The sequence below is a fragment of the Sus scrofa genome, chromosome 2 (assembly GCF_054392235.1).
Source record: "Sus scrofa isolate SSC_HxYL_T2T_F1_AM1 chromosome 2, Sscrofa_HxYL_maternal_Yorkshire_Landrace_v2.0, whole genome shotgun sequence".
In the NCBI taxonomy this organism is placed as follows: Eukaryota; Metazoa; Chordata; class Mammalia; order Artiodactyla; family Suidae; genus Sus; species Sus scrofa.
In genome coordinates this window covers 140,184,584-140,207,597 of record NC_139384.1, presented here as the reverse complement: position 1 = coordinate 140,207,597, position 23,014 = coordinate 140,184,584, and the positions used below count along the sequence as shown (strand labels likewise).

General features: G+C 42.9%; 1 protein-coding gene across 11 annotated transcripts in view; it reads left to right on the top strand.

Annotated features, from left to right (window-relative positions):
• Window positions 1–18,740, top strand: part of ALDH7A1 (aldehyde dehydrogenase 7 family member A1) — a 50,072-nt gene extending 31,332 nt beyond the window's left edge. For 4 of the 11 annotated variants that reach the window (XM_085014437.1, XM_085014438.1, XM_085014439.1 and 1 more), the window contains 9 exons: window positions 2,128–2,169; window positions 4,644–4,738; window positions 6,934–7,018; window positions 8,121–8,227; window positions 11,665–11,781; window positions 13,139–13,236; window positions 13,479–13,552; window positions 15,633–15,708; window positions 17,199–18,740. In XM_085014437.1, the coding sequence (XP_084870563.1) occupies window positions 2,128–2,169; window positions 4,644–4,738; window positions 6,934–7,018; window positions 8,121–8,227; window positions 11,665–11,781; window positions 13,139–13,236; window positions 13,479–13,552; window positions 15,633–15,708; window positions 17,199–17,253 (749 nt within the window). In that variant the 3' untranslated portion in view covers window positions 17,254–18,740. Of the gene's footprint in view, window positions 1–2,127; window positions 3,012–4,276; window positions 4,739–6,933; window positions 7,019–8,120; window positions 8,228–11,664; window positions 11,782–13,138; window positions 13,237–13,478; window positions 14,066–14,214; window positions 15,709–17,198 lie in introns of those variants that run through there. The other 7 variants (XR_014838710.1, XR_014838711.1, XR_014838709.1 and 4 more) reach the window with 5 other exon arrangements.
• Window positions 18,741–23,014: the final 4,274 nt, after the last annotated feature.

Here is a 23,014-nt window from a genome sequence, read left to right as displayed (position 1 = left end):
CTGTAGCCGCTGGCCTACACATCAGCCACAGCATCGTGGGGTCCGAGCTATGACCTACACCATAGCTCATGGCAACACCGCATCCTTAACCCATTGATCGAGGCTGGGGATCGAACCTGCAACCTCATGGTTCCTAGTTGGATTCTTTTCCACTGCGCCACTATGGGAACTCTCCTGCTTGATTCTTTATGCTGTTTTTTGTTTTTCTGTTTTTAGTGCCACACCCGCAGCATATGAAGGTTCCCAGGCTAGGGGTCGAATCAGAGCTATAGCCGCCGGCCTGAGCTACAGCCGCCGGCCTACACCACAGCCACAGGAATGTGGGATCTGGGCTGTGTCTGCCACCTACACCATAGCTCACGTTAACATCTGATTCTTAACCCACTGAGTGAGGCTTGGGATCGAACCTGTGTCCTCAAGGATGTCAGATTCGTTTATGCTGAGCCATAGGAACTCTCCTTTATGTCTTTTTTTTTTTTTTTTTTTTAAATAATTTTCTACAATGAACACATAATTTTTAAACTTTGGTTGTTTTGGCTGCACCAATACCATCTAGGAGTTCCCGGGCTGGAATTAGGGATCAAACCTGTGCCACAACATTGACGTAAGCCACCGCAGGGACAACACTGGATCCTTAACCTCCTGTGCCACAAAGAACGTCCTTTTTTTTTTTTTTATTGTGATGAGAGAAATATATAACATAAAACATAGCATTTGTTTTGAAATATCTATCATAAACTTCTCGTTTTATAAGAAGTGGCATTAGGTACAGTTCTATTTGCATTCGCATTGTTGTGAAACCATCACCACCATCCATTTCCAGAACTTCATTGTCTTCCCAGCTCTACTCATTAAGACCCCCTTTCTTCCTTCTCTTAGCTCTTGGCAGCCAGCATTCTGCTTTCTGCGTCTTACGGATTTGGCTATTCTAAGAACCACTTAGAAGTAGAATCATATAGTAGTTATTTTTTGTGACTAGGTTATTTCACTTTTGTTATAGCATGTGTCACAACTTCCTTTTTAAGACTGAATAATACTCCAGTGCATGGCAGTTCTACTATTTGTTAGCCGTGCGTTTCTCAATATACACTTTGGTTTCTTCTGCCTTTTAGCTACTGTGAATAATGCTGCCACAAGTACTGTGCAGTCCCCCTTTGACTTCTTTGGGTTAAGTACCCACAGATAGAATTGTTAGATCATGTGGTGGTGTTTAATTTCTTAGGAAATTTTCATACAATTTTGCACTGTAACTGCACCGTTTCATACTAACTTGAGTTTGGGGGGATGTAATTTCGAACTTAGAGAAATTCCAAGGCTAACGCAAGGACTTCTTGTGTATCCTTCAAAGAGATTTACCAATTGCTTACATTTTGCCCCATTTTAAAAATCATTTTCTGGAGTTCCTGTTGTGGCGCAGCCCAAACGAATCTGACTAGGATCCATGAGGATGCAGGTTTGATACCTGGCCTTGCTCAGTGGGTTAAGGATCTGGTGTTGCTGTGGCTGTGGTGTAGGCCAGCGGCTGGAGCTCTGATTGGACCCCTAGCCTGGGAACCTCCATGTGCCGTGGGTGCGGCCCTTAAAAAAATAATAATTTTCTCTCTAGCAACATAAACATAAATACATAAATGTATACATATATGCTGTGAGGGCATATTATTTTTGAACCTTTTGAGAAAATTGAAGACATGGTATTCCTTTACCACTAAGTATTTTGGTATATTTCCCAAGAACAAGGACAGTCGTATAACCATGATAGAGTTATTAAAATCAGGAAACTTGATGCAGTGTTCATGCTAAATATTTTTCCTTGAGAAGCTTTCTTTCATCATTTTGGCCACCCTGCAGCATCTGGAAGTTCCTGGCTCAGGGACTGAACCCACACCACAGCAGCAACCCGAGCTGCTGCAGTGACAATGTAGGATCCTTAACCCTCCACCACAAGAGAACTCGGAGAAGTGTTTTTTTTTTGTTTTTTTTTTTTTACTGAGGTACAGTTGATTTATTCTCATGCTGTGTTTTAAATCAAGAAATAAAACAATTGGGATAGGTTATGGTTTGAGGCCATCTAGTTGTGCTCATTAACCACTGAAATAGGCACTCATTGGTGTTTCTGTATCTTTAAAGGGAGAAGTTTATTAGAACTTGGAGGAAACAATGCCATTATAGGTAAGGCTGCCCTTTCTTTTTTGTTTTCTGTTTAAAATCATTCTGAATACACAGAACTTGTGTAAGACCCTCCTTCTTTCTGCGTTATGTTTGTCTAATTCCCATGTTGAGGAATTTTCCTTGTGAAATAGGACACGATGGTTTGAAGGCAGAGGAACTAGGAGGACAAGGTGTTCATGTTTGGAAAATGTTACCTCAGGCTTAGAACTTGTGTGTGAGACTTGCAAGTATGGCATTGTTTCGTGTTTTTGCTGCTATTTTTGAAAACTTGCCAAGTTTCTCTAGAATAAGTAATTCCTATGTGACCTGCTGTTTCCAATATTCGTTTGTCTTTAGTGGAAAATTAAGTACTTCTGTACTGGGAAGGTAATTTATCATTTCCCTATAGCTTTGGAGGTTGTCTTTTTCCATTATTTGTCACAAAAGGAAATAGTCTACAGCATAACTTTTGGATAATGCAATGAACACCACTGGGTTGAGACGTCATGGAATCATGGATGTTGTGATTAAAAAAAAGGAGATCTTGCTAATGGTATATTGTCATCATTATCATCATGTTTAAATGTTTATGTTTTTGTGGTGTACACCAGAAACATACAAAGTTTATGGTGAAAGGTTCTGAATAAATTTCTAATCTTATAAAAATAGTTGATCAAAAAATAAACATTAGAAATTAGAAGTTCCTGTCGTGACTCAGTGGTTAACGAATCCAACTAGGAACCGTGAGGTTGTGGGTTCGATCCCTGGCCTTGCTCAGTGGGTTAAGGATCAGGCGTTGCTGTGAGCTGTGGTGTAGGTCGCAGTTGCGGCTCAGATCCCACATTGCTGTGGCTCTGGTGTAGGTTGGTGGCTACAGCTTCCATTAGACTCCTAGCCTGGGAACCTCCATATGCTGTGGGAGCGGCCCTAGAAAAGGCAAACACACACACACACACCTTAGCATTAATTTATCATTGGATATTTGCCAGCTGTGTTCTGCTGTTTCATATGCAGTATGTCATTTAATCCCCACAATAATCCCATGTGGCAGATACCTTTATTAATCTCATTTGAAGGTTATCCTCTGAGACTTAAAATGGTTATGTCCCTGAAAGTGACAGGCTAGCAAGTGACAGAGCCAGCATTTATATCTCGGCAATCAGACCCCGCACACAGCTCTTTGCCTAACTCCTTACTGTTATCCCTTAGTGCCCCAGATATTATTATCCCATTTTATGGATGAGAAAACTGATGCTTTATTAGAAAGGTCGCATCACGTATCTAAAAAGTGGTGGAGATGGATAAAAACCCTGGCCTTATCATGGGTTCAGTTCTATAAACCGCCTTTGTAACCGTCATAATAATCTGAGAATGATATTAGATTGGATGGGGGAAAATTGAATATGTAAGAGGGAATCGGGGCTGTGAGTTTCTGGACGGGATAAAAGAAGGAGGGAATTATAAATGATACCATGGATCCGTGGAAGGGTTAACCTTGTAAAGACTATGTTAGTTATTTCTTCAGGAGACGGAAGAGAAGGAGGAAGGAATAGACAAAAGTACAGAGGAATCTGAAAGTGATTTTGCATTGATCTCTTCAGAGCTGCAGAGGAAGCAGGAAAGAACCTTGTCTTTGATCCCTTTTGAGGTTTTTCCACCAAGTAGAGGGTGAGGTCATCTGGTGCAGGAGTAAAGAGCTTGAGGGGCTTGGAAAAGCTCCTCTAGAGGGGACAGTGAGAGGCATTTAACGGAACAGACTGAGGGCAGGTGAGGGCGTAGATGTTGGAGAGCTTGGTTTGACGGTGATAATACGTCGGAAGGGCCCCGTTGCTCCCTGTGGACCCAGGGAAGCTGCCATCTAAGTGGGCTGTGAGGTAAGTCTGGAGGCAGGTAAAACTGACAAAGATGATGGTGGTCTTTGAAGAGAGACCACGGGAGGGTGCAGAGGAGGCTTCGTCAGTATCAGAAGCTTGGAGAGATGAAGAGGTCACAGCAGGGAGAGAGCTCCTTGCTCTCTTCTCATAGCATGTTCCCTGGGAGAAGAGTTGCCTCTGCAGTGTGAACCTGCTTACTTTAATTTTTTATTTTTATTTTTGTCTTCTTAGGGCTGCACCCACAGCATATGGAGGTTCCCAGGCCAGGGGTGGAATTAGAGCTATAGCCACCAGCCTGCACCACAGCTCACGACAATGCCGGATCGTTAACCCATTGACCAAGGCCAGGGATCTAACCCGCATCCTCGTGGGTACTAGTTGAGTTTGTAACCCACTGAGCCGCAAGGGGAACTCCCTGTTCATTGGATCAAACCTGCGTCCTCAGGCTTCTTAGATTGATTTCTGCTGAGCCACGACGGGAATTCCCCGGCACCTGCTTATTGTACAGGTAGTTCTAATGTTCTCTTAGTGCGCTTTCTAAAGGCATCATCTTAGACCAGGGAATAGAGTCCCTCGTCTGCCCACTTCCTTACACTGATGGGTGTGTTTCTGTTCCCTAAGCTTTCGAGGATGCGGACCTCAGCTTAGTCGTTCCCTCAGCTCTCTTTGCGGCCGTGGGGACAGCCGGCCAGAGGTGTACCACCGCGAGGCGCCTGGTGAGTGTGTCTTTGTGGGCACGTGAGAGTATCCCGCTCTTCCAACACTGATTTTTTTTTTTTTAAACCTATTATACCAGTAAGGAGGTGCGGTGGAAGCACGGCTGGAAACCTGTGTCCCTGGGCCTGGTTGGCCGTTCTGGCCCTATGGCTCTATTGTGTGCTCACAGCAGATGTTCTGTCCAGCCAGGGACTCTGCCTTACCTCTGCCGTAAATAAAGTGGTCTGGCCCTCACTGGGGGCAGTGGACTTGAGAGCCAAGACATGGTTTTAGTCCTATACCTGGAACAATGTGGACAAAGTTCCATTTCACTTAGAGAATTAAAATAAGCTTAAAACTTGAAAAAAAGTCAGAAGTATTAGCTAAAAGGTATAGACAGTCTTGGCTTTTTGGTAAAAACATTTTAGGTGGTAAAGTATTTTAACAATTTTAATTGGGGGCCTATAAGTATAGTCTTGGATTTGACTTGATGGGGCCATGGTTTTTTGCAAAGTAAATGTGTGTGTGTTCTCTCTATGTAACTGTAGTCTGCTTGCATATAATAGGATACGTTAAGTGCATAAAAGATGATACTGGCTTCACTTCAGTGTTAAGTCTTGGGAAGTTTAATCTCCACACTTAGATTTGAGCTAGATTTTAGGTTTTTTTTTGGACAGATCTTTCTTTCTTTCTTTCTTTCTTTCTTTTTATTTTTTGTCTTTTTGCTATTTCTTGGGCCACTCCCGCGGCATATGGAGGTTCCCAGGCTAGGGGTGGAATCGGAGCTGCAGCCACCAGCCTACGCCAGAGCCACAGCAACGTGGGATCCGAGCCGCGTCTGCAACCTACACCACACCTCACGGCAACGCCGGATCCTTAACCCACTGAGCAAGGGCAGGGACCGAACCCGCAACCTCATGGTTCCTAGTCGGATTCGTTAACCACTGCGCCACGATGGGAACTCCTAGATTTTAGTTTTTGTATGAGATAAAACTTGGATTTTTATGACTCATGCCACTGAAAAACTGCCACATGAGTTTCAGTTGTATATAAAGTTTAGCTACATTTGTCTTTTTAAAAATTATTCTGCTTTTCTCATATAATTAAAAGAAACAATTTATAGTTGAATTATGGAGGCAGCTGGCTGTGGGTTTTTCCTCTTGCCCGCAATGAATATGAACAAATTCTTTACAACTTTGGCATCAACTAAATTAATTAAAATAAGAGGGAAATAAAATCTTTACTTTTCCTATACCTTTTCATACTCAGTTTTTCTTGTATTTTATAATGAATGAATACCAGTCTTTCAGAAATTTTTATCTTTTATTGCTATACTTGTGGCATATGGAACTTTGCAGGCCAGGGATTGAATCTGACCCTTTAACCATTGCATCTGGATCCTTTGAATCTGGATCCTTTAACCCACTGCATTGGGCTGGGGATTGAACTTGTGCCTCTGCAACAACCCAAGCTTCTGCAGTTGGATTCTTAAATCACTGTGCCATGGTGAGATCTCCTCAGTGTTTAGTTAGTTCGGCATGCCGAAGTTCCCGGGCCAGAGATTGAACCTGTTTGCTTTTATATTACTCAGTTGCAGTTACCACAAAAAAAAGAAAGAAAAATCTAAGCTCTGGTGGTCATAAAGCATTTACAGTTTCTTAAATTTGTTCATTTTAAACATTTATCTCATTAAGGCTAAGAAGGAAGCAGCGGTACTCGAAAAGATTATAATCTTAACTACATGGTAAACCATGAAATGACATAAAAGTCAAGCAGTTCTTTATTCAGTTCACTTTTATTTTTCCTTTGTGTCCTGGAGCCAATATACATAGCCCTGATTTATTTTTAGTGTTAAATATTGGCAGATACTATGAGTCATAACCCAAGTCGATTTCCGTAACGACAGTAGTGGTATATAGAAAAATCCATTTCAATACCACGGACCTCTGTGATTTATTGTTGACCCTCTATAACTATGGTTCTTCCATCCCCGTAGATAAAACCAACTGGGAATCCTGTCGTCCTGTAGCGTTTTCTCTCAAAAAATATTTTTATACAGGTGGAACTGTGAAGTTCAAACCCATGCTGTTCAGCGGTCAACTGAGAAAAACTATACAGTGTTAACAATTTTGTGCATTTATTTGTGCTATTTATGTGTACGATTTAATAGAATATTTATATGTACAATCCCTGGAATGTTCCTTTTTTCATTTAGTTTTTACATGAAAGCATCCACGATGAAGTCGTTAATAGACTTACAAAGGCCTATGCTCAGATCCGTGTTGGGAACCCATGGGATGGTGAGTATCTGGTTGATTTCAAAGATGTTCTTTTTTTCACAGCTGGTGGTACAAGTGTTTCTTATTTTCTACTTCTCTTTTTTTCCCTCTTTCCTGAGAGGCCCAAGAGAATGCAAAGCAGGTTATTGGGCATTTGGGGTGACATGTCTGCTCCTAAGTGAGACTCTAAGTGCTTGCTGTGGGCTGGTGATTGTTGAGCCTGGGAGATGGTGTTGAGATGGGCTGAGTCTGGTGAGCTTTTCCGTCTTCGCTTCTGTCCAAGCCACTACCATTCACTTTCATGCAAGGCTGTAAAAATCACCTACCTGACACTTGCTTCCACTTGTGCCTGCCACAGTAACAAAACAATGCTATTCAATAATTCACTGTCTTGCTCAAAACACTCGTTGCTGTTGGACTAAAATTTCCATTTCTTTTAAGATCCTTTTGTGCAAGCTCACAGTCTTTAGTGATCTGTCCTTGGCTGCCTCCCCAGGGACTTTCTACCCCCTGTGCACCACTTGTCCCCTTGCTCCCAGAGCTCCAGCTTCTACCTTCTCTCAGTGCCCTGGCGTTCCAGGCTCTGCCCTGCTAGAAATGCTCTTTGCTCAGCCCATTCCCCCTCCTCACTGAGGCCTGCCCGAACCTTTCTTCTTCCTCTGTCCCGGGGTCACCTTTAATGCTCTGGTTTCTGGCAACCAGACAAAAGGCAGCAGCAGCATCCTCTCCCGCCTAAATTATACGCCAGGCTGAGCCTGTAAAACTCTTAGAGAGGGATCACCCTATAAGGAATATCTCTCATGAACTGACAGCTCTTTCCCTAGGTTTGGCCCTCTGGGTTTCTGTATAGAAAACTTACCAGGACACAGCCGCACTTGCTTCTTTGCATGTCTTCTGTGGCTCCTGTTGCACTGCATTGGCAGAGCAGCGTCGTCACGACAGAGACCGCAGATGCCATGCAAAGCTTTAAATACTCTCTAGCTCTTTGCAGAGAAAGGTTGCTGACTCCTGGTCTAAACTGAGAGGGTGGATGAAGGGATTGGTCTGTTCATTGGGAAAGCTGATGTAATAATAAAAGGATGCCATTGAGAGTGAAATGAAGAGTATTCCTTTTTCTCTCCAGCTAATGTTCTCTATGGGCCACTCCACACCAAACAGGCAGTGAGCATGTTTCTTGGAGCAGTGGAGGAAGCAAAGAAGGAAGGTGGCACAGTGGTCTATGGTGGCAAGGTAATGACAACTGGACCTCAGCAGTGACAGGTTTTTACTTTCCCTTTTGCACAAGCAGGGCTCTGGGTAAGCTGGTAAAGGGTCCTCCACTGCCAGTTTTCTTTTTTCCATCCCTTTTGTGATGGGGAAGTACATGCTTTAAAGAATGGCAATGTAGGGAGTTTCCATTGTGGCTCAGTGGAAACAAATCTGACTAGTATACATGAGGATGCAGGTTTGATCCCTGGCCTCACTCAGCAGGCCGGGAATCTCGCATTGCCATGAGCTGTGGTGTAGGTTGCAGATGCGGCTCGGATCCCATGTTGCTGTGGCTATGGTGTTAGGCCAGCAGCTATGCCTCTGCTGATTTGACTCCTAGCCTGGGAACTTCCATATGCTGTGAGTGTGTCCCTCAAAAGAAAAGAAAAAAGAATGACAATGTAAAAATGCGTGGAACATTTCTGAAGGATATGTACTGAGTCATGGTTGCCTTTGAAATTGAGTCCCTGGGGATTTGAAGAACAGAGAAACCTCCTTTTCATGGTATAGTAGCAGACTCTATATTCAGAGCAATTTAAAATCCATATTTAGGAGTTTCCTGGTGGCCTAGCAAGTTTAGGATCTGGTGTTGTCGCTGTTGTTGCTCAGGTTGCTGCTGTGGTGTGGGTTTGATCCCCGGCCCTGGAACTGCCGAGTGCCCTGGGTGCAGCCAAAAAAAAAAAAAAAAAGAAACCAAACAAAAACCTGTATTTAACAGTGACTTTAAAAGTCATTTAAAGCAAGGAGTCAAAAAAGACATTACAGCTGCCCCCCACCTCCTCTGCCCCCCAAATACATACACAAACTTTTTTTTTTTTTTTTTTTGTCTTTTTGCCATTTCTTGGGCCGCTCCCATGGCACATGGAGTTTCCCAGGCTAGGGGTCTAACTGGAGCTACAGCTGCCAGCCTATGCCAGAGCCACAGCAACTCGGGATCCGAACCGCATCTGCAACCTACACCACAGCTCACGGCAACGCCGGATCGTTAACCCACTGAGCAAGGCCAGGGATCGAACCCGCAACCTCATGGTTCCTAGTCGGATTCGTTAACCACTGCGCCACGACGGGAACTCCCATTTTTAACACATATTACTATTGACAAAACATTAATCAGTCGATCTAAGAAAGAAAGGGAAAATTTTATTTGAGCCAAATGGAGGATTATAACCTGGGATAGCATCTCAGAAAGCTTCAAAAACTGTTCTGCTTATTAGAAGTCAAGACACAGTAATGTAAGTTTTTTGAGACTGAAGGCGGTACATGAAATGACGTACTACTGACACTATACAAAATGTAGGTCTAAGTGTCATTGCGGCCCCTTACGAGATCAAGAAGGAATGTTATCTTTTAAGACGTTGTCTTATAGATGCTGGAAGAATTTGCTCTTTATGGTTTAGCAGATGTTTCTGCCGATGGGGGAGGCTTGATTGAAGCACAGTACAGATGCACAATGCACAGTACAGGGGAAGAGGAGGCCAAATGGCAGAGAAAATTTTTGATGTTTATGTTTTTCTTGTCTTGCTGTAAAATGTGAATTTCATTCACTCTATTTATTGGACTTCAGATATAGATCCGAGGTGTTTTCTTCATGTTTGGTAGGAATTTTTCCTTGTCCTTGAATAAGCTATACCTGTAGTTTATTATCTACAAGTCATTTTCTCTTTGTTTAAAAATCACTGAGATCTGAGTCTCTTGCAAAGCTCTCTGAGGGCAGAATCCTTGTCCCTAGTCTCTTAACCCTGACATACCCGCATCTCATTGGATGGAGGGGGTGCATGCATATATGTGTTTTTTTGTTACTTATTTACGTTGTGGTTTTTTAGGCATTTAATCTTTAAAAGTAATTCACTTTTCCCCTTTGTGTAATATTTACTTAAGTTACATGATGCAATACGATATTGGAAGAACAAAAACAGCTGCCATGCACAGGGTTGGAAGTAGATACAGATGACTCTTGGTAAACAGACAGGTCAGAGGATGAGAGCACAATTAAACAGGCACACTGGAGAGCTGATCATTAGCCAAGCAGCTTGCCGCAGGTGTCAGAATATTTCATAGATGCGAAGTAGAAACCAACTAGTGATGTGGTTATGTGGAGGTTAGTTAGGAAATTGTCTGCAGTACGCCCTTTGGAGCTTTGGATTTCTGTATTAATATGTGTTACTCCGCTAGGGCCGCCGTAACAAGATATCACAGACGAGGTGGCTTAAACAACAAATTTATTGTCATACAGTTCTGGAGGCTGATTCCAAAATCCAGGTGCTGGCAGGGTTAGTTCCTGGGGAGGCCTTTGTCCCTGGCTTGCAGGCCTGGCCACCTTCTCTCCATGTCTTCACGTGGTCTTTGCTTCCTGTGTAGAGAGACGAGGTCCTTTCTGTCTCTTCTTCCTCCTCTTAGGAGAATGTTGGTTCTGTCTGACTGGCCCTCACCCACATGACCTCATTTAACCTGACCTCAGTAACCGTCCTTTCTCCAATTATTATTATTTTTTGTCTTTTGTCTTTTTAGGGCTGCACCCAAGGTATATGGAGGTTCCCAGGCTAGGGGTCTAATCCGAGCTGTTGCTGCTGGCCTACACCCACAGCCACAGCAATGCCAGATCTGAGCCGCATCTGCGACCTACACCACAGCTCATAGCAGTGTAGGATCCTTAACCTGCTGAGCAAGGCCACAGATCAAATCTGAAACCTCATGGTTCTAGTCAGATTCCTTTCCACTGCACCATGACGGTAACTCCACCTTTCTCCAAATTTAGTTACACTAGAGGCGTTAGGACTTTAAAATAAGAATTTGGGGGAATGGAGAGTGAGAATACAGTACAGTTTATAACATAGTGGGTATTTATTTATTTTTGTCTTTTTTTTTTTTTTTTTGAGGGCCACACCTGGGACATAAGGAAGTTCCCAGGCTAGGAGTCAAGTTGGAGCTGCGGTTGCCAGCTTACACCACAGCCACAGCAACTCAGGATCTGAGCCATGTCTGCAACCTGGACCACAGCTCACAGCAGCGCCAGATCCTTAACCCTCTGAGTGAGGCCAGGAATCAAACCTGTATCCTCATGGATGCTAGTTGGGTTCGTTACTGCTGCGCTGTAATGGGAGCTCCAGATGAACGCTTTTTTAGATTATATAAATTCAAAAATATCTACCTGTAACTGTTTTTTTCAGTGTGACTTGATCATGATACCTGGTCCAGTTCTCTATCCTTAACTCTCTCTTTTTTTGGTTCTGACCAAGTTAGAACCAGTAGGAAACAGAAAATTTTCTTTCATGATGGGAATTTACTTTGGAGAAATAATTCACTTATAAATGGCATTTATTTTTTTTCTCCTAAGTACAGGCAAATAATGGTATCCTCTGACCCCCAAGTACCAGAAAACAAAATGCTCTCTTTGGATTTATTTCGTTTCTCTACTGCAGGTTATGGATCGCCCTGGAAATTATGTAGAACCGACAATTGTAACAGGTCTTGACCACAGTGCATCCATTGTACACACAGAGACATTTGCCCCAATTCTCTATGTCTTTAAATTCAAGGTAAGATTTTGTCTCTCTTTTCTCTAGTTGAGTGTTGAAAAAATTGAGACGACTTAGAGAAAATGAAGTCACATTAAATTTTAATTGATTAACCTTTAGGGAGGTTTTTGTTTTTTGTTTCTTTTTTTTTTTTTTTTTGCTTTTTAGGGCTGTACCCGTGGCATATGCAAGTTCTTGGGCTAAGAGTCAAGTTGGAGCTGTAGCTGCCAGGGGCCTACTCCACAGCCACAGCAACGAGTGATCCAAGCCGCATCTGCAACCTACACTGCAGCTTGAGGCAGTGCCCAGACCTTTAATCCACTGATCGATGTCAGGGATCAAACCCGCATCCTCATGGATCTTACCCTGCTGAGCCACAGCAGGAACTACCTAAGGAGGTTTTAGAAAGTCACTCTGAATAGTGGAGGTTTGAAAGTTAAGGACAAACTGATGGAATGAACGCTTATGTATAGTAGAGCATATCAAGCTAGCTGCCAGGTAATTGGACAAGCAGAGGGTCAGTGTTGGAATTTATGGAGAATGTAGCCCCCATTGTCTGTATCACCTGATTCTGAGCTGTGTGGGCTTTGAAGTCAGCTTCTACACAAAAGGGACCAGGTAATTTGATAATCTGAGTGCTAAGGGTCGGTGGACAAAATGAGAAGATACAAGGCAGCCTACAGATCTACACTTAGAACCGTCTCAGAGGACAGCCTGTGACGGTTTTAACAGATGAAGGTAATTAGAGGGTTTTCTTGCCAGTACGGGACAGACCCTACTGTGCCAGATGTTTAGAAAGTGAATCAAGGCTTGACTCTGCCATGATTAACAGTTAGAAGAGAATGACACTTATACCTTGTTGCAATTATATGATAGCATTAATTAAAATCTGGCTTTAAATTGTCTATCATTGTTGCACATAGAGTGACTAGCGAGTATCATTTCATGTTTTGTGGTGTGTCTGTGTGTTTGACAATGAGTTTCTAAGGAAACCATGTAGTAGCCTGTCTTGCCTAATCTGTAAATTAGGAATAATATTGAACCTGTGTCATTGGGTGAGAATTAAATAACTGTGTGCATGCTAAGTGCCTCAGTTAGTGTATTATTGCACATGGTAAGAGCTCAGTAAATACTGGCTCTTACATGTAGTGGCTTGCTTGGAAGAAGGTACTCAAGGGTTTTTCTCTAAGTAAAATTAAGGGGGAAATCCCATAAAGCACTGTGCAAAAGAAACAAGAGTTACGGAGATGTTGACTCTTTAGTTTCCTTCTGTGCACCAAAGTTATACTGGTAAATCTCATAAAATGAGTTCACCACCAGTGAACTTGAACCTGAAGGCTGTGACTCTTCTAACAACTTGCAATGTCTGTCCTTTTAGAATGAAGACGAGGTCTTTGCATGGAATAATGAAGTAAAACAGGGACTTTCAAGTAGCATCTTTACCAAGGATTTGGGCAGAATCTTCCGCTGGCTTGGGTAATAACTTTGACTACTTTGAAAACTTTTTAAAGTCTGATTTGTATAGTGAGTGGACTTTTAAAAAAGAAAACCATCATGGGTGAAAATCTTTTTTTTTTTTTTTTCTTTTTTTCTTTTTTCTTTTGTACTGAGTCTTTATAGGTTTTGTTTGGATTATTTATCAATTTTTCTATATTTGTTTTTTGTGTTTGTCACTTCCCTATACTGTGCTCTCACTGTGCCCCCCGTTTTACACACAGACCAAAAGGATCCGACTGTGGCATCGTAAACGTCAACATTCCAACGAGTGGGGCTGAGATTGGAGGTGCCTTTGGTATGTAGGGGGTCATTCCCCTTTTCCATGATGGGCAGGGTTTTAGCCTGCTGGGGCTGCCGTAACAAAATACCAGCTCGGGGGATTCAGGCCACAGAAAGGTATTGTCTCAGAGTTCTGGAGCCTGGAAGTCCAAGATCAAGGTGTAGGTGGGTTTGGATTCTCCTGCTGCCTTCCTCTTGTGTCCTCACAGGGCCTTCCCCTCTGTGCTTGTATACCCGTGGTGTCTCTTTCTCTTCTTAGGCATGAGTCCTGTTGTCTTAAAACCCCACCCTCATGACTTCCTTTAACCTTCATTACCTCCTTAAGGATGCTGTTGCCAAATACAGCCTCATTCTAAGGAACCTTCTCTCCCAGATGTAACTACTTAGAGATTCTTACTGAAGGAAAAGGAAATTGACCTTTGAAGTTACCTCAGTTTTTCTTTCTTTTCCTTTTTTTTTTTGAGGGCCTCAGCTGCCAACATTGTAAATTTTTCTCAGACTTCTGAAGCTATTACTTACTTGTCTTCTGGTTTCCATTACTGTGGTCGAAAAGTCCAGTCCACTTTGATATCTGATCTTTTTTCTCCCATGTCAAAAATGCTAGGTTTATTGGTTTTTTTTTTTTTTTTTGTCTTCTTGTTGTTGTTATCTCTTGGGCCGCTTCCGCGGCATATGGAGGTTCCCAGGTTAGGGGTTGAATCGGAGCTGGAGCCACCGGCCTACGCCAGAGCCACAGCAACGTGGGATCCGAGCCGCGTCTGCAACCTACACCACAGCTCACGGCAACGCCGGATCGTTACCCCACTGAGCAAGGGCAGGGACCGAACCCGTGACCTCATGGTACCTAGTCGGATTCGTTAACCACTGCGCCACGACGGGAACTCCCCTAGGTTTATTGTTTATGTCTGATGTTCTGGAATTTTTCAGTAATACACCTCTATGGATATCTTTGTGAAAATGCTTTTTTTGACTGTCAGGGAGCCAGCAATTGGCCTTAGCATCTTGGGACTCACAGTTTTCAGTTCTGGAAAGTTTCATATTTTATTTTATTTTAGTAGATTTTTCTTTGACAGTTTTTTCCCTTGATTTTTCTGTTTTAATATCTAGAACTCTTATTACTTGAACGTTATCTTGTGAAGGATTTTCCAATGTTATTAATTTTTTCCTCTTTTTTTATCACTTTAGCCTTTTTTTTTTTCTTTTTTCCTTTTTTCCTTTTTTTTCTCTCTCTCTTTTTTTTTTTAGCCATACCCATGGCTTGCAGAAGTTCTGGGGCCAGGAATCAGACCCACGCCAGAGCAGCAGTCTGAGCCGTAGCAGTGACAATGCTGGGTCCTTAGCTTGCTGTGCCACGAGGACCTCCTAGGCTTTTTTTTTAAACAGTAGGTTTCATTAAACTTCTAGTCCTTCTATTACATTTTCCTCTTCTCTGCTGTTCTTCAAAATAATACCAAGTGTGCGTTTATTTTCTAAATTAAAAAAAAATTTTTTTTTTTTTTGGTTGCACCATGACATATGGAAGTTCCTGGGCCAGGGATTGAATCCTAGGCTTGGCTGCAACCTAACCACAACTGTGGCAATGCCAGATCCTCAACCCACTGTGCTGGGGGTGGGGCTCAAACCTGTGCTGCTGCAGACACAACGTATCACACACTTTTAAACAGTATCCTCTTTTTTTGTTTTATGGAATCATTCTTGTCACCTCTCTAAAGATACTACTATAACATTAAAAATATTATAGAATCAATTTCTCTATATTGTCGAAAATTACATACAGATGAGCATAAATGAAAAAAATAAAATTTTATTTTCCCTGTCCAGAGGTTTCCACTCTGAGCACCTTTGTCTAATGGTAAGAATTTTTTAAAGGTTTTCTTCTGCTTCCTGACATTTCTCTTTCTTCTTAATTCCTTCTGTTTTCTTTTCCCTTTTGGTTCCCTTTTCCCTGTTTGTTTTGGCCTCTGCCTTTTATGTCTTTGTTGTCAGAGGAGATACTCTGGCTCTGGTCTCCTGGTGTCCTCATTCTGGTGCTACTGAGCAGGCGCCCCCACAGAGGCCCTGCTCAGGACGCGTGAGCTGCTCCTGTCTTTCTCTAGGAGGAGAAAAGCACACTGGCGGCGGCAGGGAGTCTGGCAGTGATGCCTGGAAACAGTACATGAGAAGATCTACTTGGTAAGAGAAGGCTTTGGGAAAAGCCTCTGGAACAGGCTCTCCACTCTTGTGCTTTCTGCTCTGTCTTTGGAATGCGGGACACATACACGCACATAGCTCTCCCCTCCCAAAGCCCTTGTGCTGTGCTAACAGTTTCCTTCGTTCTTGTCCAGCTTGTGCCAGTGCCCAGCGCCAGGCTGTGAAACCATCTCATGGTGGATTTTGTCTACAAGTAGTGTAGGAGGAGGAGACTGGGGGTCAGCCGGCAGGAGCGAGTGGAAGAGTCTGTCTGTTGAGTTTTCTCTTGGGGTGTGGTTACCATGCGTGCCGACTGCAGGGGCGTCAAGACGTGGAGGTGGGCCTGGCTAACACGCTGGGTCCTACAGCTCTGGGAAGAGTGAGCAGGAGCCTCGAGAGTGGATTAGCGCGTTCACCCAGAACCAGGGTACCCAGTGAGGGAGGCTGCTGCTGCGGGGTTTTGACCAGGAGTTGATTTCTGCTTGTTTTCTGTTTGCCCACCCCTTGCACAGAAATAGCTTTATCCTAGTGCAGTAAAGTGGTGTGTGGGGTCAGGCCTGCGTGGTGTTAGGTTGAAGAAAGAGCATGGAGTGGGGAGCCGTGGATACCGTCCTAGTCCCGTTTACTGCTTCTCACTGGCTCTGGAACCTTGGGGGGTTTATCCTCCTTGACTGCTCACCTCTTAGCAACTTCATGTCTGTTGGGAATTTTCTTATTACTCCAGCTTTACTGAGGTATAATTGACCAAAAAAAATCCCCCCAAAACAAAAAACCAATGGTGTATTTAAAGGGTATAACATGATGTAGGCACACATTGTGAAGATTCCCGCCGTCAGGTTAGCCCATCCTTCACCTCACAGCATCGTGTGTGTGTGTGTGTGTGTGTGAGAGACAGACAGACAGACAGACAGACAGACAATCCTCCTCCTGGCAGATTTCATGTATATGTCAGGAGTTTCTGAGGTCCTTTGACTGTGGCTTCAGCCTCAAACATGCACACTCTGCCTGATTCCCATTCATTGAAGTCAGTTTTGTTCCTTTTACTTTGCTTGTGTACTTGAGATGGGGGGAGTGGGAGCGGGCAAGCCTGTAGCTGCAGCTTTTTTGGAACACTTTTAATGGGGACATTTTTTCCTCCAATGAGAGAAACCAGGTGGGTAAGAGGGAAACCTCTGTTATCTATCAAAATGGCAATGTTTGTGTTCTTCCTGCTAATTCACTACAAATTAAGCAGACACATAAAGAAGATGAAGTTACAGTCCCAAATTCTTGTGCCCTGAAAACCGTGACTAACACGTGTGCTGTGTGTTTTTCTAGCTTTTCGCTCTCAAAACTGTATCTATACTAACATTTGTATGCTCATTTTTTTTTTCTTCCCCAGCTTACCATCTGGATATTTCACTTTGTTAATATATACAGATCTACATTGTTTAATGGCATAAGATAGGTGTACACTGTTCTTTATTGAATTTTGTTCCTTTTTCCCTTCTTAGTACCATCAACTACAGTAAGGACCTTCCTCTGGCCCAAGGAATCAAGTTTCAGTAAAAGTGCTTTATGCCGACCTTTCAAGTCTTTCAGGCATTGTTGCAACTCTTCTGAAGAAGAAGGCAATGAAAGTTAAGAAGTGCCTTGAATAAATGCATCATTTTGAATGTGACAGTGCCTCCAAGGCCCTAATCAAGAGACTTTTTTTTTTTTAATAAAAATTAGCATGACAGCCTTATTTAGTGAAAGAGTAGATGAATTTTTATGTTACTAGTAGTTACCAATTTTTTTTTAAGTTTAGGATTATTTTATAATTTAGAAGAAATAATACTTGCCATGGTAGGAATTTGGAAAAATACAGACCTTAATAAGGAAGAAAATAGAAGTCTTGTCAGTGGATGCAGGAACATCTCCTGAGCGGGTAAAGAAATCTGCATGTATTGATTCAGGTCGCCCTCAGCAGGTGTCAAGAAGGTGTGATTGCAGAGGGGTGTGCCCCCTGCTGGTGGAGGAGCACAGCACAGCAGCCCTGTGCAGTGACACCAAGGGCATTCAGCACCATCACCGCTTCTTGCTCAGGATAGCTGGTCACCACAGAAGAAATACGTAGTGTGGACAGACATTTCACTCCTGCCCTAGAACCTGGAACTGCTGACGACATGGAATTCCATGCAAAGTGCATCTGGATTTCTTATGCAACCTCTGACCGTTTTCTGTAGCTGTCAGACTTCTGGGATTGCCCTTAGGTTTGTTCTAGGAGAATAACTACGTGTGGCAGCACGTGTTGGCGCTGAACTCAGCACAGCTCACTTTCTCTGTGCTCAGAGTCAGCTTCCTTCTCTTGAGAAGCTGCTCAGGAGCCCCTGGAGTCGTTCAGCCTGGGGCCCTTTTGAGCCCACGCTGGCTCCTGTAGTTCTATCTTCCTAGCAGTCTCTGCTTCCCTAATGGGTAGCAGCCAGCACCTCCTTGATTTCTGCCAGATTGGATTGGGCAGAAGCCTTCAAAGACAATGACATTTGTCCAGGACCTAATGTGTCAGGATGTATGGAGAGAGTTAGACAACTGGCAGAGAGTTTGGAGTTGAGTTATGGCGGAGAAGCAAGCAGATGAAAAAAACAAAGCCATTATAAATTTATCAGGAAAGCAAGGGTATTGATTACATGTTCCATGGCCCCATGGGGACTAGCATTCACCGAGGTGTGCCTTGTCAGCCTGGAATATTAAGCCAGACGTGGACAATAGGTGTTTGGAAAGCATGTTGGCAGGAAAAATTCAGGGTTTGAGGGTAGGTTAGAAAGGCAGGCAGTTTATATTTGGTAGTGGAAAATCAGTAATGCCTAAAATTACAAAAGCAGGAAATCACAATATAGGCTTAAAAAGAGAGGTATATCCTATCGTTGTTTCTATCAATGAAAAATCATTGTTTCAGGAGAGCAAAAGAGAAAAGATTGCTTTTTTTCCATAACAAGTCTTGTAGAGCTTTTGACTTTATATCAAGAAATTGTGTAACTTTTGATTAAAAATTAAAACCAACAACAACAAAAAAAGTCAGAATCAGATGCTTGTTATCCATTTCATGGTCCTCGCCCACCCTGCCCCAGGTGCATGATGCCACCTCCCTGTTACTGAACAAGGAACCCTTTTTAAATGTCTCATGAAATGATTATGCTGAAACCAACTTCCTTATCTTGAAGTTCAAAGTGGATTACCTCATACTGATACATAATATATGTTTTCTTTTTTGGCCTGTGGCATACAGAATTTCTCAGGTCAGTAATTGAACTCATGCCAAAGCAGTGACCTAAGCCACTGGATCCTTAACCTACTGTGCTGCAAGAGAACTCGTGATACGTAGATACTTTTCTCTTTTAGCTGCCCTGTGGCGCATGGAGTTAAGATCTGAGCTGTAGTAGTGACCTATGCTGTAGCTTCAGCGTGCTGGATCCTTTAACCTGTTGTGTTGGGCCAGGGATGGAACCTGCATCCCAGCACTGCAGAGACGCTGCTGACCCCATTGTACCACAGTGGGAACTTCTTAATAATTTTTTTTCTTTTTTTTTTTTTGCTTTTTAGGGCCGCACCCATGACATTTGGAAGTCACCAGGGGTCAACTCAGCTGCAGCTGCTGGCCTATGCCACAGCCACAGCAACACCAGATCCAAGCTGAGTCTGCAACCTATACCACAGCTCTTGGCAACGCCGAATCCAAAACCTACTGAGCAAGACCAGGGATTGAACCCACATCCTCATGGATACTAGTTGGGTTCATTACCCCTGAGCTACAACGGAAACTCCCCAAACATTTGAACATAAGCAGTTGCTCAAGAAAATCATGCAGTTTGGGCATTTGCTTAAAAAACCTTACTATGGTTTTTCTTTATAAGTCGCAATGTTAGGTATTGTAGCCCAGTCTTTAGAGTGTGTAATGTGGTCTCAAGAAAATAAAGCCCTATTTAAAATATTTTTGGGAACCATTTACAATTGGCTGTTTTCATTTTGTGAAATAATTGTGTATGATTTTGATGGAAATACTTTTATATCCTGTTTTTTTCCAAGGATACTATTTTTAAACCAGTATTCAGTGTTAAACAGAAGCAGTGTTAATGTTTTAGCTTTAAAATTTTTATGTTTGTGATTTTTCTCCAATTAGGGATATTTAGAGGGGCTCTCCATTCCTGTATACATACTAAAGCCGTGCCATGGTAGCCAATTTGGAATAATAATCTCCAGTATACTGTTGAGAGGGGTACTGCCAGCTCTGACCTTAGGTATAGAAATCAAGTTAAACTGACGCTGAAAGCTTTCCTGTAAACTAATTCACAAATTTTCTGCAATAAGGACATTTTTTTGTCAAAACATTTATTTAAAAATTTTGCCTTTGGCCCTCTGTTCTTTTTTCCTGACTTTTTTTTTGGCCACACCTGCTGCACGTGGAAGTTCCCAGGCCAGGGACTGAATCTGTGCCACAGCTGTGACCTAGGCTGCTGCAGAGACAAGGCTGGATCCTTAACTCAGTGCCACAAGAGAACTCCCTTTTTTTTACTGACTTAATAAAAGTTACTTATTGGTATTAATTATAGGAGCTAAAATGTACATTGGTATGTGTTATTACTGGCCGGCCATGTGTTTTAAGGTGCTGGGAGTCCTGAACTGCTTCCTGGTGAAACTGAACCCCTGTGACTGTCTGCCCCTCCCTGCCTGCATCCAGCGTTGTAGCCATACTGCCAGTTCTCAGCCCCCCACAGTGAACATGAGCTGTGGTTAGCGCTTCTGATCTGTGGGGTGGTAATAATGCCCACTCTTAACTGTAAAGATTGAAGAAGAAAAGTTACAAGAGTAATAGTGCCTGGCAATCGTAAGAGCTGTTGGTTCATTTTATTGGGGTGTTTGCCATGTTTTGCACTTACAGATATCTTTCTTTTTTGGCGACCCTGAGGCACATGGAAGTTTCCTACCCAGGAATTGGATCTGAGCCGCAGTTTCGACCTATACTGTAACAGTGCCAATGCAGGATCCTTTAACCCTTTGTGCTGTGCCGGGGATTGAACCTACGTCCTGGTGCTGTGGAGACACTGCCTAACCCATTGTGCCATGGTGGGAGCTCCTTAAATATTTTATTTTTAAATGTATTTTCTTTAATGAAATGTAGACACATTTTTCTGAGTTTTGAAAAGTGAAGTTCTTTTGAGATTTTTGGGATCATAAATTAGGAAAGAACCAATTTATAATACTCGTGACTTAATAAAATCTGGGTGTGTGATATGTGTGTTGAATTCAGGTGCTTAGGATTCTTTCAAAATTCTTTAAAGTTTATTACTTACATATTTTATGATTTTGTCAATTGGATTCCTCTGTCATGTGAATTATTGCAGAGGGCATTTACTTTTCAAGGTAGGTTATGTCTGAAAATAGGAGCACAGATCCAATAACTCCTTAACGTTTGCTCTTTGCTGGTTGAAGGTCTTTTCACTCTGGGAATTCCAGGATTCTAAAAATCTGGCCAGGAACGATGCTATTAAGTTGTCTTCACGGTGTTGACCTGTAGGTGGCACTGTTGTCCAGAGCAAGCGCCTCAGTTCGGCAGGGGAGTGAGTTGTGTCTACTCTTTGGTATCCAGGAAGACACCATGGAAAAGGTTTTGTGTTCCTCAAGCATGTGCTGAACTCAGTGCCCCACTTGTATGCGCTGTTTCCATTCCTACGCTGCTGGTAACCCGCCTCCCTCCCTCCCATCAGATAACCACACAGATCACCTCAGCTGCAGGTGATTACTGTCCTTAGGTAAAACATAAGCCCCCCAAACAAGAGAGAAAACAAGTGCTATAATTGCAGAGTAGCGTCTTTAAAAAAACAATTTTTATTTCTATCCACTCTCCCTGCCTGCAGTGAGCATGTGTATGAAGTTACTCCACTTTTAAGAACTCCAGGGGCCGTTTTGATTTACTTACACCTATAATCTGGGCACTTACATAGAAGCCATTTAATTCTCATAACGATCTGCAAAGTAGGTATTATGATCCTCAGTTTACTAAGGGGATAAGCAACTTCCCCGTCTCACAGCCGATAAACGTGGGGACTGCATTTTGCACCCAGACTTCGTGCTCTGGTGATATAAAGTGCGCCCCTGAAACAGGACTTCTCCCAACGCCCTCCTTCCCTGCCTGCCTATTTCTCAATGACTGATCTCTCCTTTTTTCTTTTGTAATGCTTTTTATTTTTTAAATAATCATGAACCTACAAACTTTATCTTTCTAAATCGTTTGAGAATATGTTGTTGGCCTGGTGCCACACCAACTCCAGACATTTTAGCATATTTCCCACAAATGACATTTTCCTACATGATCATATACAAGCATAAGAATCAGGAAATTGATATGTTACCTTCTGATTCCAGGATCCATTCAACTTGTGTGACTTGAGCCACTAAAGTCCTTTATAGCAAAAGGAGTCGTGTTGTCATGTCTCCTTAGTTTCCTGTAGTCTCCTGACTTCTCATACCTTGATGCTTTGGAAATGACCACCCACGTGTTTTGGTAGGATGTCTCTCAGCTTGGTGTTTCCTTATGATTGGGTTCAGGTTGTGCATCTCGGGCAGTACAGTTGCAGAAGTGACGCCATGTCCCCCTCACTGCATTGGGTCAGGTGGTGCATGATTGCCATTTGTCTATTACTCATGTTCCCATTGGTGTTTTGACTAGAGTGATGTCTACCAGCTGTTTCCATCATAAAAATGTAAATTAACATCTTAGGAGGAGGCCCTTGAAACTGTTCAGTTCTCCATCAGACTTTCCATTGATTCACTTAATTGTGTCCCGGTAAGTTATAATCCACTTACTTCATTACTTATTTTGATGTTTCAAATACATTTCGATGTTCCTGATTTGACCAGCAGGATTCCCTTCAAGCTGCCTTCTGTGTTGTTTGGATGTGTCCCTGTTCTTTTAGCACTTCCTTTCTATTTGAAACAAGATGTCCCATGTGGGTCTTGGGCTTGTCCTGTCCCAGCCCTGGAATCAGCCAGTTCTTCCAAGAGCCTGATTGTTTTTAGTCAAGAATTGAGTTTAGAAGCCAGGATCTGGCCTATTGACCTGAAGATGTCCCTGCTTCTAGGTCCTCACGGAGGACAGAGCTGGGAAATACATGCGCAGTTGACTCTTGAACAACACAGGCATGAACTAGGGTGGCCCAGGTCTGGGAGGAGGCACACCTGTGTTCTAGACACAGCTGTGCTTTCCAGGGGCTGGAGTCTCTTAGAGGAGTGATTTGACCTTGGTGCCCTCGCTCTCATCTGTAAAATGAAGAGGCTGGACCAAATCTGAAGT